We start from the raw sequence: 16,597 nt of genomic DNA on the forward strand, positions 1-16,597 counted from the left end.
CCAACAAGACCAAGATGGCCGCGATCCAACGATCGGTCGTGAAGCGACGCGGGCGCGCAGTTTGACTATTTTTTTGCGTTGGATTCGCGATTTGAGCGTCGCGGAGGCATCGTATTTATCGTTTTTTTATACTTAGACGTCGAATAGGACATTGAAACTTCGCAGGCAGGTACTTCAGACTATATTCTATCCAAACATGTGATTTTTGAAAAACCCCAAATTTCGCGATTTTTTACCATTTTAAGACCCGCGTCTCGCCTTAATCGAGGTCCAAAATGTTTTAAGCATCAAACCTTCTACGCCGATTGTTCTAGAAGCCCATGCGTGCGCATAAGGGGCTCCCTCTGCACGGGGAGGCAGAGTTGGTCTCACTCTTGCAATCGATCTTGCTGCTACGCAGACCTCGACGCCCGCGATGCAGTGCTGTTATCTTCCATTTCCTTTTTGGTTTGGCATGAGTTTGCCACATTAAATGTTTAGTTTCTCCAGTCATTCCACCTCATTGTTTGTCATTCGTGACAGTGTCAACCAGCTTCTACTGTAGTAAGCACACTGGGCACCGTGGAGTTGTAGTAAAGTACCATAAATACAATGTACTCTCAAAGTAAAGTACAATTACTTTTTTAAACAACCGTTCATGACGCCATTTCAATTATAGTGCTTTTTTGTTTTTGTTATTTTCAAACTGGCACGCTTCCCGAAACGAGCGAGGCCCCGACACGGTGTCGTCGTTAGGAAAAGTCTGGGGCAGTGACGACGCGAGCGAAGGTGCAAGTTTCCCCGGCGTTGTTGAACGGTGAAGAAAGGGTGTAATGTTGACGTTCGGTGACGAGCGGAGAGGGGGACGCATGATCTTCCCCCTTCACTCGATACAGCCTTGTTTGCCCTGTGGCAGGTCCTTTCCGCTAAACTAAAAGGGGCATTGGGTGCAAGCCCACCCGACGACGAGGCGACACGTGCCAAATGGGACAGGAAGTATACGTACGGTTTGACGGCGTTGGCCGCCCCTTCCTGCTGGGCGTGCTCCGGGTAGCGCTTGGCGTAGAACTCGTCCACAGTCATGCTGGGGATGCTGGGGTAGCCCACCCCGTACACCTGCTTCTGCAGCTCGTTCTTGGTGATGATGATGGGTCGCAGGGGCTGCACAAACGTGCACCACACGTATGTGTACTGTCACCATCCTATCTACCCGCCAACCCAAAGTCAGACCGGTTGCAGTGGGAAGTTAATGAAAGAAACCCTGAAAGATGCCCCACCCCCAAATATAATCCGCCTGCCATACAACGTTTTTTCGTGACATTTTTTTTCAAGATTACTCTTACCTCACGGAACTGAGTCCTACAACTGGGGTTCCGTGTTTTCGAAAAAATCTGTACAAATCTGAAAGTCAAGGGCTAGTAACTTTTCTGTCAAATTGGATTTATCCAAAAAAACTCTGAATTTCAAGGTCACAACAAATTCTAAAAAACCAAAAATTTTATTTTTATTTTTTAAATAAGCTTTATAAGAGCGCACGCAGGATCAGTGGTTCTGAGGAGGTGCCACTTCAGTTTCCTTTGAAATCTCACACTACTGACAAAAAGGATTTCCCTCTTAGCTTATAAACATTCCTTCAAAACAAGAATACCATTTTTTTTTTTTTTTGTTTTGAAAGTGTGATACAAACTTACTTACGACTTTTCAGATAATTGGGAATCTAACAAAAATAAAGTCTGATAAACCCCGAATTTTCAACAAACAATCAACTCTGAAAGACACCTTCCGAATTTCTTGAGAAATAAACTCCGAAAACAGAAAATCCTAGCTACAGCACATGCCGCGTTAAAAATAAAGGGCCCTATTTGGGTTGGCCAGTGCAACGCTGGCACGTCACCCACCCACCTGCGACTTCTGTGGCACTGGGGCCCGCCGGGACTGAGCTCCCTCCGCCTTCATCTGGGCCATGTACTGCAAAATAGGCTTCTCCTCTGAGCCCCGAAAAGGAATTGCATGAGACCGATTAGCCACGATGGGGGAACACTTGTGGGCAGTGGTGCTACAAGACAGTTTCAGTGGGACCTTAAAACAATTTCTCATGGGCCTCTGTAATTTTTTAAGAGGAACTAAAACAACTTATAGGAATGCTGAAATATTTCTGAAAGAGGCTCATACAATAGTTAGTGGAACCCCAAAAGAGTCTCTAAAAGGACTGAAACAACTTGTAGGGACTCCAAAACGATTTTCGAAGAGACTCAAACAATTTATAATGGAACACTGAAACACTTTCTAATGAGAATCTGAAATGATTTCTAGAGGGACTGAAACAATTTCTGAAGGGGTTATGAGCCAATTTCTAAAGGAACTGGGACTACATCTGAAGGGATTTTTAATGAGACAAACAGTATTGAAAGGGACTCTGAAATAATTTCTAAACAGACTGAGACTACTTCTGAGGGGACTTTGAAACAATTTTAGAAACAATGAAACAATTTCTAAAGGAACTCATAACAATATCTAGAGTAACTAGAGCAACTTTTACAGGGACTCTAAAATCATTTGTGAAAACTCAAAGAATTCTTTAAAGGACCCTGAAACAATTTGTTGAAGAAAGAATGAGATGATTTCTAAAAAGACTCTGGTACCCATATAACACCCCATTGTTTCAAAGCACCTTACGGTCCCTCTGCAAACAAAATCCGTCTGTCATCAGAACCTGAGGCCGTCTATAATATCAACATTTCACTGAGTCAAGAAGTTAATGGCTCAATACGGCTGCTTCAGTTGTATCGCCTAAATGGTTTTCAGCCTCATTCACAACCCCAGTGGGTTCTTAAGGCCTAAGAATAAGAAATTAGACAGTATGTTTTCGTGGGCATGTTACATTTGTTTTTGTAACATATCAATGAAGTATTACTCTAGAAATACCGTAAAATACGGAATGAACGGCCACCCAACTGAAAAGATAAATTGGAGAAAACATTGGGCGGGCGATCCTCATGAATCAGAAAGCAGAGTTTTACACAAAAGAAATGTGCCAGCAATTGCTAAGCATGGTCAAAGTAAACCAAAGAATATACTATGACCACATGCATTGAGCAGCAGCCTGCACCACCTAGCAAACAGTGGCAGCAGCAGTGAAAGACATGCAGACCCCATGTCTCCGCCACTGCCGGCTAAATGGCATAACCTGCATCATCGTCTTTGTTTTAAATTTTTCCATAGCGAGAGCGATCGTGGAGAAGAGGGCTGGCGACAAAGACAGAGCCAGTAAATAAAAACAACTTTGAAAACTCTCTTGTTGCAGTTCTTTGTTTCACGCACGCTTTACGAGTTTTTCGCTGTGCTGCATAGCGGTAAAATTAAGTTCACTGAATTATATTGGAGGGACAGCCAGCATTTCGTTTGACCTAGTGTGTTTCAGACTTTAGCCTATTCTATTTTAACCATAGGCATGGAAGCAGGAAGGAGTCCCATGTTGCATTAATTTGGTGAGGTGGGCAATATTTTTGCAGTTCAATTCAAGAATTCAGGGTATGCCTTCCCTTCCGCTTAATGCACTCCAACGAATCTTAAAAGTCTCTCATGGCAGAGAAGGCAGAAGGGGTAACTGAATCACTATTGGGCGTTTCCATGTCAGTACACGCATGTATTTTATATTTATGTAAAAAATACATGTGAAAACCACGTTCTTGGGACTCTGAAATGATTCAGCTATATGTGAACGCCATCACTAACTTTCTTACAGAGATATAACATTTCGAAGCTCCAGGTGCGGAGATTGTCAAGGTTTCACTTTGGTGCTTTGCAAAGTCGTCAATTTGCACACTGAAGCATTCACATGATAATAATCTTTTTCTATTTATTTTATTAAAGGTTTACAACATGTACGTAAAATATTAAACATTACAATAAAATATTTGTACGCAAGAAAAAAAGCTATGAAACATGTCAAGTAAACCTGTTTTACAGGCACATTCACAAATTATTTACCAACAAACTACTTCATATAAAATGTCGCAAAATATATCAAGTGACCACCTTTAGGTACACTTTACGCAATATATAAAAATGTATGCTTAGCCGTTATTGTAGATCTTGTTATAAATGCAGAAATGCAACTTACTTTTCTATTGTGATTGCAAAACATTGAGTAACATATGACTTCCTTAAAGGGAAACTGAAGTGGTTCAGTAGCCTCTAGGATCAATAATATCGAGATTATATTTAAATTTGGTGCACGAAGGCTCCAGATATTAATTCTAAAATTACCACTCAGCCTGTCCTTCCAGGGGCGTGACGAGGTATTAGGAGTTTTCGGCATCTCCACTCTCGCGCATCTTCAGCGCGTATCAAAGCTATACACGCACACTCTCGCTCTTTTGAAAAAGGTCACAGAAAGATGTCACGACTGGTGCCAGTGCAGGGGAATATGCCTGAAAAGCTTGCAATCGCACACGCTGCCCACACGAGCGACACACGCTTGGCGGTCCAAAGATCTCAGTATGATGTCACGACTGGTTGGAGGTTTTTCGTGTTTCCTCGCGTTTACAGTTACATCTTCGGGAAAACGAACATGATATTCAGATTCACGGCATAAAAATATGCCAGAATTCACCTCAAACTTGTTTTCTTCGAAAAGTGTTTCAGCTTCCCTTTAAGAGGAAAAAGACAACAAACCTTCACTCAAATCACGGTAGCCTATCTTCGTTATAGGGGCTTGACCATATGACGTCGGCTCCAAAGAAACATATTCTAGAACCGACAAAGACTGTACAGCAACACTTCTCTGTCGCTGTTTCTAGCTTAGATTTCTATTTGCGTCTCCCCGTGTTGCCTCCTAAGACCCCAAAGACCCATTAAAAGACATCTAAATTGAGTATTTATCCAAAGCAAAAAAAAGTCAAATTTGGGGGCTTTACGTGCCAAACCAACGACGGGCATCTGGCACGCCCCAGCGGAGGACTGAGGATTAATTTCGACCACCTGGGGATCTTTTGACGTGCAACCGAAAGCTCGGTTACACGGCGCCTTTTCCACAATAAGCCTCCGTCATATTGCGGGCACCTCAGCCGGGATTCAAACCCGCCACATGGGGATCCGTAGGCCGGCGCTCTTGCCTCGGAGCCACCGAGGTGGCTTTTTTATTCAAAGCACCTTAAGTGCATGCCTTAGATCTTTATAATGGGAAGGGGGGGGGGGATTTAATAGTTTTTGTAGATGCCAACCATGTTTTTAATTGAAATGGTACCTGAAAGATTATTATTTATTATTGTTTCTACAAGGGGAAGAGTCAGGAAGCTCGTAGAAAATATTTTACTCAAGATTTGTCGTCACTTCTCTTGAATAACCCAAGGAAATTTTGGAAGCTGGTTAATCCCAAAGCCAGTGCTGCACTTCACTTAACTGATAACGGGAACATTGTATCTGAGGAGGGGTGAGCTTCACTGTTGAATACGACTTTTGGTGCCGTGTTTACTCATGAACCACTGGGGGAAATCTCTCCTTTTCCTTCGTATTCAAACGATAACATGCGTAACGTAAACATTACACCGGACAGCATTCTTAACCTTATTAACAGCTCTAAACTTTCTACATCCGCTGGGTGCATTAGCTCAAAATTATTGATGTGTACTAAGGGCAATAGCTGTGTCATACTATCCAAAATATTTTCCCAGTCATTACTAGAGGGTAGGCTGCCCAATGATTGGAAAATCGGACGGGTCGTTCCCGTCTTCCAAGGGTGGTAATAAATCATCTGCTAATGACTACAGGCCAATATCTATAATCAATGTGTCATGTAAATTACTTGAACACAATCTATACCAGGGGTGGCCAAGCTGCGGCTTGCAAGCCGCATGCGGCTCTTCGTGTGTTAAAGTGCAGCTCACGGTTTGCTCCCCCACTATCCCCCCCCCCCCCCCCCCCCCCCCGCCTTCCTCCCAATAAGATGCCGACTCTTCAGACACTACTTCCCTCGCCTTGCTTTCACTGTGAAAAACCTTCTCGCGTGAGGGCTCTGGGTTTCATGGCAATGTGCTGAGCATACTGGTCTCGCTGCTGATAACAGCAGTGGTGCCTGCCGACAGTCCCTCGTTAACAAAAGGCCCAAGGAAGGTGGGGGGAGGGGGGAGGGATGCAAGGAAACCGAAATATAAAGCTAAGCTAAGGACAGCATGACTGTCTACACTCTACAACAGAACAGCACCGCTGTGCAGCCCTTGTCTGCTCTAAAAAGTCACTCTTCGGAGCCAACGTCGTTGGGGCGATTCATTTTATGATGATGATGAGCTAGCTTGATTTGAGTGAATGTTTCTGGTCGTTTTTTTCTTCAAGAGGTCATACTTTACTCAATGTTTTGCCATCACAAGTTACTTTAAGTAGTAACTGCAAACGGTTATGAAGAGTTTTGAGAAAAATTAAAAAAATGGAGTCTTTTTAAACACTGACATGCCATTTTGCCACATATACAAAAATCCATTGTGTTTCTGCATTAATAGCAAGACTAAAATAATATCTAAGCATATCTTTTTATGTATTCCTAAAATGCTTTTAAAGATGCACATTTTGATACACTTTGTGCCGTATTATACGAAGCAGTTGTTGGTAAATAATTTGTGGATGCATCTCTAAAACGTGTTTACTTGACATGTAGCGTTGCTTTTTTGAGTAGAAATCATTTATTGTAACATTTACTAATATCCTGTGTACATGATGTAAACCTTTCATAAAATTAATTAAAAACATTATTACTATATAACTGCATGCGTCGGTGCGAAATTGACGGCTGTGCAAAGTACCTTAGTGAAACCTTGGCAATCTCAACACCTCGAACTTGTCAATTTTAAATCTCCAGAAGAAAATTAGCAACAGCATTCACTAATAGCTGAATGTTCCTCCCAAGAACATGGCTCTCAAATATATTTTGTACATAAATATAAGAAGTATAACCCAAACTGTAATTGTATGACCTCACGTGGAAACACCCTATCCTAAGTCCTTTCCTAGCTTACCTTCAATGCTGCGTAGCTCCTCAATGGCATTGTTGACCCAGTACCTGAGAAGCACAAGGTAGTACTCCCGCTGGAAGACAAAGGATATTCGGAAGCTCAGTGTAAGACGCTAAGACCAGATAAATGACAACAAAGCACAGGAATGTGTTATCATAACAAATCAGTTGAAAAACATGGCTCCGGAATAATGCTGTGCCTACGTTTATACAGCCGAAAGTTAGTCTGCCTCAGTGGGCGTCTGGCGTATCAGCTGTAGGTGAGCAATTTAGCCAGTGAGGCACAACCACGAGCCGGGATCTTTAAGGTGCATAACGCAGTAGTGACAAACGGCCGCACGCCAGTACGATGCTCATCTAGATTGATATGGGCAGCGGTGGGAGTTGAACCCAGGATCCAAAAGTACTGCAGCGCGAGCTTTCGCTCCACGTGCTCCGAGCTGGTGTGCGCTAGCCAACTCGGCCACCAATCCCCCTGACCCCAGAAGCTTTAACCCTTTAACCACCAAGTTATTTTCAAAACAAATCTACGAACTTTCCCAGATTTTTTTTTATTTGCACATATTTTTTTCTTATGTCGTTCTGATTTTGGAAATACATTACTTGATTGGTTTCTAAATGGTATTAACACAAAACTTTTAAAAGAAAAAGTTGATTTTTATGGAAGCTTTCCCTCAGTGCATGTAAGAGTAATAGAATAACACGTGCTGAAATGCGCAGTATTTATTTGAACATACGCACCATAACAAAAGATCAAGTGCCTAGACATTTCTTCGTACTAGCGCTATCAAAGTTCCGTAAGTAATGATTCCTTGCAAAATTATTAGCGCAAGGAACACCATCATCTCTTCGCGGTCCACCGGTTTCCATGAAGAACCCCGTGCTGCAAAATGCGGGACCGCGTAGCGGTTTGTCTCTGTCAGAATGAGGTCGACAAGGTCCCAATGAAAAAAAACCTCGAACCAGCCCAGAATGTCTGTGCCGTCGGTGGGTTTCCGCAGAATACCAGGCACTGCACAAAATGGAAACCTCGGAGGTGCGGGTGGTGGGTTTTCAGTGTTAACGCGTTGCCACACTCGAACACTACCCAGCGTGTCGTCTTCTTCGTCACTGTGGTCGTCGTATAAGTCTGTTTCGTATTCAAAATCCATGTCCAACTCACTTTCACAGACAAATTCGATATCTTCATCGTCGCTACTGTTCGAACTGTCGCAAGAGAGAGCCCGTTTCCGAGGGCCGTTGCCAGCATCACTCAAGCGTGCTGCCTATTTCTGATCATTGTTGCAAGGCTAGATACGCGCCAAAGGCCAAAACACGCTACATCTGTGCGACCTCTCCTGCCCTCCAGTGCTAAAAAATGAAACTAAAGCCGATGGATGAACCTGTCTAATGTTTGGCAGTGAAAGCAAACCATCATTTTGGCTGGATGAGTGTGACTCGTCTTAGGCGATATTGGTACAACCTTCCAAGACGAGTACAGCTCGGGCTGGGTGGTTAAAGGGTTAAAGGGATGCTGAACCGAAATTCGGATTTCACAAAATAAGTTTGCAGAAGTGTTCAACAGGGCGCCACAAACCACGAAACATCACTCATATAGCCATATCTCTAGCAGATGGCCATATCTCTGGAAAAGAAAGGAGCGAGTGAGGGAGAATGTTGACGTCATGTAATTGCAGAAGAGCTGAGAAGAAGAAATGACCTTGCTTTGTTTCCTTTCCGCGCCGTCACAGAGCCAAAGCGAAAAGAGGAGGAAATGATAATCGCGAAGTCACGCGCCTTTTCGGCCTTGTGTGAGTGCTCTCTTCTTTTACAAAAAATACGATCCGTTAGAGATACTGCTTTACGAGCGACGTTTTGGGATTTGTAGCGTCCCGCCTATCGATTCTGCGTCGTTTTCTGAAATTTACTTTTCGGTTCAGCATCCCTTTAAGTGTCCTCCCCTTCAAGATGACACCAGCTCTGAAACAAACAACTATCATCATCCTCAAATTATTTCCGCTATGCTTTTGATGATGGCCAACAGCTTTCAAACTACTTTAAATGCTTGTTTGTGGAACTGAATTATTTATTTAATTATTCATTACACACCCTTAAGTCCCATAGGAATTACATGAGGGTGTAGTACAAGAACAAAAGAACATACTGCCCATTCTACATTAAGCGCCCACACCCAAATTTGTAAGATCTGAGGAAATATGCGCAGTACATTTATACGAAAGATTGATGACCGGACAAGCACCCATCCCCTATTTTTTCGCGATTATCTCTAAATTTTGAGTGAGCGCTTGCCCGGTATTTTACGGTAGCACACACAATAATATGGACTTTGTAAAACAAAATAACTTAATCGCAACAAAACTTGTTACCGAAAAATAGCTGTTATATTAATAACATGCTTTTGCTGTGTATAGGTGTCAACATAAGAAGAGCATGTTCCACACATCACAGGAGTCAGGACATGCAAAAAATAAATTATACGAGATAACTATATACTGCTAGGACCCATTGCATGTTCCTATAATCCTGCTAAATGTGTTTTGAAAACAAAGCAATAGAAAACAAAGTCGTGGATAAATCGATTTGTATGCGAGACCCTCGGATCTGCCCCATTCGAAAAGGCCGCCGTGGTTGTTGGGTTGGTGACGTCAGCTCCCCAAAGCGTGGTGATTGGTTCGGCCAAACACGAAACGAGATGATTTGTGTTTTTTAATCAGTTCATGTGAAGCGAGCATTAATCTTGATTCCAGAAACACGGCTTGCTCCGATATAGATGACTGTGAAATTGTAGGCGAAAATCGGGACTTTAATATTTATCGCTGCGACAGAAGACACCGGCATGGCGGCGGTGTTCTTATCAGTATTATAAAAGATATTCCCAGCCAACTTATATCGGCATCAAGTGTGCTGGAAATCAGTTTGGATGTTTTTAAAGGGACCATGAAGGCAATTTAATTTTTTTTTAAAAAGGTGTTTTCGGAAGCATTGTGGTCCTGGCATGCCACACAATTTTTTCTAGAACGTTGTGACTCTTATTTCTGTACCTGCTAATAAATTTGCGAAACCGTAACAAACCATTCAGATTTCTTCCCTTTTTCGCCTCTGGAAAGAGAAGTGACGTCAGGGAGCACTGTCGGCATCGGTAGGATTTAGTGCACACTCAGTGTGGTTCCGGTGGTTCGCTCTAGTGCACGGCGGTCTGTGAAGAAAACCTGGAAGAAATGGACGACAACGCCGCGCTTGCAAACAAGTTTGAGCTCCCGTTCAGGGACCTCACGCCGACTGAACGGGAGATGCTGCTAAGGACGCAGAACTCTGGATTGGCGCCTTACGAGGGCGATGCAGCAATGCTGCGCATTGCTGCATCGGTCGGCAGTTTATGCAAACTAACGTCGCCCGATCGACCGCACGTCTTTAGCCGACCTCCCGCACAACCTACTACTGCACATAAATGCGGCATGATTGGTGAGACACCAGTTCGGAAAGCGAACACGAGACGACGCACGAAACCAAAACCAAAAGTCCGCCGCCCCCGGCGCTCGTACCTCCTTTTCTTTTTTTTTGTCCATGGTTGCTCGATGCTTGTTACGCGCCCGAGGTAGCAGTGCGGGATGGGTTCACCCAGTGACAAACAGAGGGATCGCTTCAGATTATGCTTTGATACACGGTATGAAACCTATTAATTCCCAACTACAACTTCAAAAGATTATCCAACATTCAAATAAACTTTTTTCATCACATCTCACCACCAAATTCGAAACCAAGACCGCGTCTATCGTTTGAACCAATCGCCAGACGAGGAGCCCGTTGTCGTCACGCTTCGTCGGCGCACTTTAGTTCACCTTTCTGCCACCGCCTCGGTGGGGTCTCAGGCATCGTTCCCGGCGCTATTATTATTGCGCCTGTTTGCTCGATTGGTGCGGCACCCAAACTTCTGTTCGGGCTAGAACTAGGTCAACAGTATCTGAGACGTGCCTGACATCCATTTCAATTGTCGAATAAAACTTCGAAACTGCCTTCATGGTCCCTTTAAAGTGTTCCTTTAAGACACTACTCATAGGGGTTTATTATCGCCCTCCTGACGTATTATTGATTTTTACTGATTTACCTAGAGGATGATCCAGATGTCTTGTCATGTTCCTATATTGATTGTCCTATGTTCGTTTCCTTTCAGAGATTTTAACTTTCCCAGTATAGATTGAAGCGGTGCTGCTCCAAATGCTGTCACAGGCAGAGTGTCGAACCGAAATTTTTATCGGTTCGGTTCCGGTTCGGGTTCACGGCTTTCGGTTCGGTTCCGGTTCAGTTCCGGGGAGCAAAAAATAACGGTTCAAACCGGTTCGAACCGGTTCGAACCGGTTTGAACCGCTAAATTGAGAATATATTTTTCGTATTGTTCTGGCAATATACACTATTTACGCCGTGAAACGATTAATTATATAGTTTCTTCGATCGTCTGTGCAATTTACTTTTGTTTTTAGGTACCATAAATATTAAATTCAGTTCTTTGATTTCGACGCCACAGTAGAAAAAAATCTACATTAACATACATAACGTCGTGTTCATACGACTCCACATCCCTTTGTTTACCAGTAACATATATTTTACCTGAATCAAAATGTTTAAGTACAAGAGTAAAGAGTTGATCAGCTTCAAATTTAGAGCTATATACTGTGTTTTATTGTGCTTTCTTCGTGTTTAAGTAAAATTCTAAAGTTCAAGGTGATCTATTTACACGGTATAACATGTTGTCGCAAAGTGTGGTAGGTCGCCTAAAATACCCGTGGTTAGTACAACTTTGTGTCGCAGTGTTAAAAAAGAAATCGTGATTGTGTCTTTGAACTGAGGAATTAATTACATTACATAAAATTATGAAATGAGCACCTCGTGCTCATGCTAATTATGAAATAAAGTTTACGAAATACACTTCACAATATATATGTATATGATGACGACACAACTGAGCTAAAAGCAATTAAATTTTCAGAATGTAACAAAAGTTTTAGGATAATTCCTTTCAGTCTTTTTTTTATAGAAACGCCGAGCGGCAATTCAAATGCTTGTTGTTCTAACCAAACATTCTTTACACTCAGCACTGCATGCATGCCACTAATCATCCAGCAAGAAGTAATCGTAGTTGTTCACTCTTATACGCACCTTCGCACTCAGATCCAATCTGGCCCCAAATAGCGCTTGCCCAAGTGAACATTTTCTTATGCAGAATAATACCCCTGTCAGACGGGCACGTTAAATGACATTTAAGCAAAATGACATTACAGCTTGGCCAATCCGCGTGTTTAATACGCCGCGCTGCGCGTGCACGCGCCACGTGCCGAACCAGCATCACGAGCTGATTCGCCAAGCTGTGAATGACATTCGATCAAAATAACATTTACTTTGCCGTCTGACAGGGGTATAAGCTGGCATAGCCTGGCTGTTGAGGTTTGTTCTTGACAAGATGCCGGTCAATTTAATTTGCAAATGAGCATCACCTTTGCTAACTGATGATTTTAACTCGATAGCGTTAAGGAGCTCATGTCCCAGAAAAGCTGATGTCGGTGGCGTGACTGAAAAATCCTGATTGGTCGATAGGTTCACGACGTCAGAGCTACATACCCTTGCGCAGGAATTTCAAGGAACCCACAATGCTCACGTGAAACGTGACATCACGCGTGGAATGAGAGTGATTAAAACATGACATGTAATGTGAATTAAAGGTCGCCGTATGTCTCAAATGATTTCATTTTTGAAAGTAATTATTTTGCCTTAAAGAAAAAAAATTTAGAATTTTAGGCAGGATTCAAACCCACGATCCTTTAGCTGCGAGTCAGACGCTTTTCACTAGGAACGGCGCGAGCATCTGGCACGACAAAAACATGCTTTTTGGTAGGAGCGTTTTTGCAAGCAAAGTAGTTTCCGGAGTCACACTTTTTGATCTGCACCAAAGAAGCAGGGAAGAGGAACCTTTACAACACAGTATGTTTTTAAAACTCCCCCCTTCCCCCTCCCTCCCTCCCCCCCAACACACACACGCACACACTTCTTTATATAGCGAAGCTGTTAAGGGCTAGTTTCCCCAGTGTCGTGTCCGTCAGCAAACAATTGATGACACTTAACTCTGGACAGCTACCGCTATCTATAAACGACGACAGCAACCAGACAACCGGCTTGCCGGTTGTCTGGTTGCCGCCGTTGCGCATAGATGGCGGCAACCTCTCCAGCCTTTCCACTCAGGCTTGCCGACTTGCGGCCGGCCATTACTTCATTTACACCATAGTACAGCTATGGTGCCTGGAATGTGTCTCCGAATGGTGTGCTTACCGCGCTCAAAAAAGTGGTCCCTCGATTTCCGCTTGATGACGTAATAGAAGTGTCATGCTGTCACCGGTCGCGACCCTGGTGGTGACTCAGCAGCTGTGGTGGATATGGCAGACGCCTGTTCTGCAGCAGGTCGCTCCCCACTGTGACAGTCCGCGGAAGCTACAGCAGCCGAAAGCCTGGGACGCTGTGACGACAACGACACTCGCGTTTGCTCGAGCTTTTCGCCAGCATTTCTACGGTCAACCGCCAGGATCGCGACAGTCAACAGCATGACACTCCGGCTTCTGTGACGTCATTTGTTGCCACTGTGGGCCACTTTTGATGTATGGGCAGCATAGGACGCTAAACACACCAGTCGGAGACGCGTTCCAGGCACCATAGTACAGCTTTGCTGGTCTTCCTTCTTCACCAGAGTGGAAAGGCTGAAAGTATTCCTGAAGAATTGCCTCCTCCGTTGTGTGTGTTCATTCGACAATTTTATTTGACACTTGTTAACCGCAACCCTTCATTGCTTTTATTTTGCACCCCGTGAAGTTTAGATGGGTCATAAAACGACATCGGGTTGGAATGTTCATCATCATCATCATCATAAACTTTATTAATTGATAAAGTGAAAGGACCTTGCGGTCTCTGTTCGGTGCCCTTAGTCCATGGGACTTTTCCGAGGCGTACTGGTTCTCTGGCCCAAGTATACTCGCATAGGCCGCCACTAATTCAGAAGCTTCTCTGTCGCGGTGAAATTGCGAGGATTAAACGAGACTTTTTCGTTCAGTCTTGCCTTCGCAAAACTTGATTACGTAATGGTGGGATCGAAACCACCCGCCCGACGACAGTCGAGCGCGGCTCATGGATTGGACAGGAGGACTGCGTGAGCACCGTACATCGGCTCGTAACAATCAATGTCTTGGCAGACACTTGGGTAGTGGCTCGTGTCCAACCACTGCGGTGATGAGAATAGCCGAACTCTAAAGCCTGGTTCAGACAGTTGCGTTTGACTGCACTTGACTGCGTTGCAGCTGCTAGAAACTAGGACATCCCTGCTGCTTAAATCGCGTGCCAAGATGATTCCTTGGATTGGATTCCACGCTTCATTCGAAGCACAGATGTGCCGGTGACTCGCTTTCTGTTCTCGACGCAACGCACTCAAACGCACTTAAACGCAAGTGTCTGAACCGGCCTTAACAATGCCTGGAGCTGAGCATGCGTTTTGTTCCTTTTAAACCCCAGCGCGGCGGTATGATTAACGTTGGCGGCATAAGATAGGCTCAGGCCACATGGCCGCTTCTGGCCCCGAGTTGAGGGGATGAACCATGCTCAAGTTTCTCGAATTTTTTGACGACTGCCATTGCCTAGAAAAAATAGCAAAGCCAAGTTCAAGCAGTTATTAACGTTAGGAAGTGATCCTGAGTAGTATTTAGTAATGTATAGAAATATTTTTATGGCTCCTATAAGCAAAGTACAGAGGGAGTCGAAACTTGGGCAATAACTTGAGAACGACGCTCGTGTGAGACTTACAGCGACTGCCAACGTTCGGCTGTCTCTCTGAGGTCACTAAAATATCCTTTTTTTTAGTACTCCTTCCGCACATACGTGTAGTTCTATGTAACGTCATATTATTAAGTCACATTTAGTAATTTCAGTACTTCTATTCTCAGGGACAGTGCCGTACCCAGAAAAAAATTTTGGGGGGGGGGGGGGGGGGGTTTTGGGAACAACGGCGGCCATTTTGAAAATGTCTATTGTCTTATTTTCGCCTATGAATCATGTGCATTGGTGGCATATAATGGAGAGTTATAGCAAACCGGAGAACCGGTCCCGGTTTGGTACCCGGTAGCCGACCGGCGCCACTGCGCGTGCGCAGAGGTGGAGATTAAAATCGGCTGGCTGCAAGTGCACCGACCATGTACCACGCACTGTACCGGGGCTGGTCCTCCGCTTTGCTAAAAAGGTAATAAAAGGATACTTTCAAATCGCTTGTAACCTAAAGAAAAAAAACTGTCAGAAATTTAATTCCTGGTAATGGAAAGGAATAAAAGTTGGTGTATAACTTTTGCCGATTCACCTGGACGACCCTGCGTTTTATGAAAAGTCGCTAGTTGCCTTCGCCATGCCGCTACCACCAAGCCTAGAGGACCTCCGACCTACCACCGACTGCCAATGAAATAATTTTTCACGTTCAGAGCAATCGCTCTCGTGAAGTTTTAAACCCCAGTTGCAATTCGTATCCATTCTATTCGTACTTAGGTCGAGGTCACAAACACGAAATCTGCGCATATCTTGAGTGCTTTGCGGGATTCGGTACATCAGGGCCGTACCCAGAAAAAAAATTCGGGGGGGGGGGGGTCAGAACTCCCTAACCCCTCCCCCCCCCCTGGTTACGGCCCTGAGTCAGGGACATCTTTTGGATGCAGTTCAGCAACAACGAAAACATATTTGGGTGCCTCAATAATGTGAGATGGGTCTTGCAACATTTTTTCTTGTACTTTCAATAAATAGTGTTAAGAAATAACACCCAACGTTGATAGCCTGCGGAAACATCCATTAGTTTTCCCCTAATAGCAGATGCAGAAAAAATAAAGGAAATTTAAACAGGCGGCCTTGTTTTAAACAAGCGGCCTGATACCGCCAGTGTTTATCACAGTCATGCTCTAGGCGGCTAGGGTTTGGAAGCCAAAAGCTTGGGCTGAGCTTCAGATATTGTTAGAGTTGGGCTATTATCATATGTATTTGACATGAGCCCTTACCCGAATATTTGGCGATGCGGATTGTCATGAACCCGAGCACTCGACTAGGGGTTATGAAAATCGCTTACGTCCCCGTGTCACGTGATTCTCGGTGCGAAATCGTGATGTCATGTTACGTCATGCTGTCAACAATGTTAATACATCTATACTCCGCGACTACTTTTCTTGGCAATGCAGTGGAAGGTACAGGCCCGCGTCCCCTCTCCCATTTTGAGTGTACGCGGATCTCCTCCTCTCCCCGGAAGTGGGGGAGGAGGAGAGCCTGCGTACACTCAAAATGGGGGAGGGGACGTGGGCCTGTACCTTCCACTGCATTGCCAAGAAAAGTTGTCGCGGATTATAGTGACTTCCTTAAATTAAATCGAGCTGACGCAGTGAGTCACGCGACGTCACGAGGTCACGTGACAACATGTATTGATACCATGACGTCACGTGACAACGTGACACATGGTTAATCATAGTGCCATGAAACCCACAATTTACCATACTTTTCAATTCTGTATATGGCGATTTGATCCATTGATAGAAATACAGCCGCCAATTTTTTATT

General features: G+C 44.1%; 1 protein-coding gene across 1 annotated transcript in view; it reads right to left on the bottom strand.

Annotated features, from left to right (window-relative positions):
- LOC8032483 (immunoglobulin-binding protein 1b) overlaps nucleotides 1-16,597 on the bottom strand; it is a 69,825-nt gene that overhangs the window by 24,663 nt on the left and 28,565 nt on the right. Inside the window, exons 6-8 of the mRNA XM_029977344.4 lie at nucleotides 6,990-7,059; nucleotides 1,882-1,967; nucleotides 986-1,140 (exon numbers count right to left, since the gene is read on the bottom strand). Coding sequence (XP_029833204.3) covers nucleotides 986-1,140; nucleotides 1,882-1,967; nucleotides 6,990-7,059 — 311 coding nt within the window. The remainder of the gene's footprint in view (nucleotides 1-985; nucleotides 1,141-1,881; nucleotides 1,968-6,989; nucleotides 7,060-16,597) is intronic.

This window comes from Ixodes scapularis, unplaced genomic scaffold, assembly GCF_016920785.2.
Source record: "Ixodes scapularis isolate PalLabHiFi unplaced genomic scaffold, ASM1692078v2 PGA_scaffold0__279_contigs__length_252992795, whole genome shotgun sequence".
In the NCBI taxonomy this organism is placed as follows: Eukaryota; Metazoa; Arthropoda; class Arachnida; order Ixodida; family Ixodidae; genus Ixodes; species Ixodes scapularis.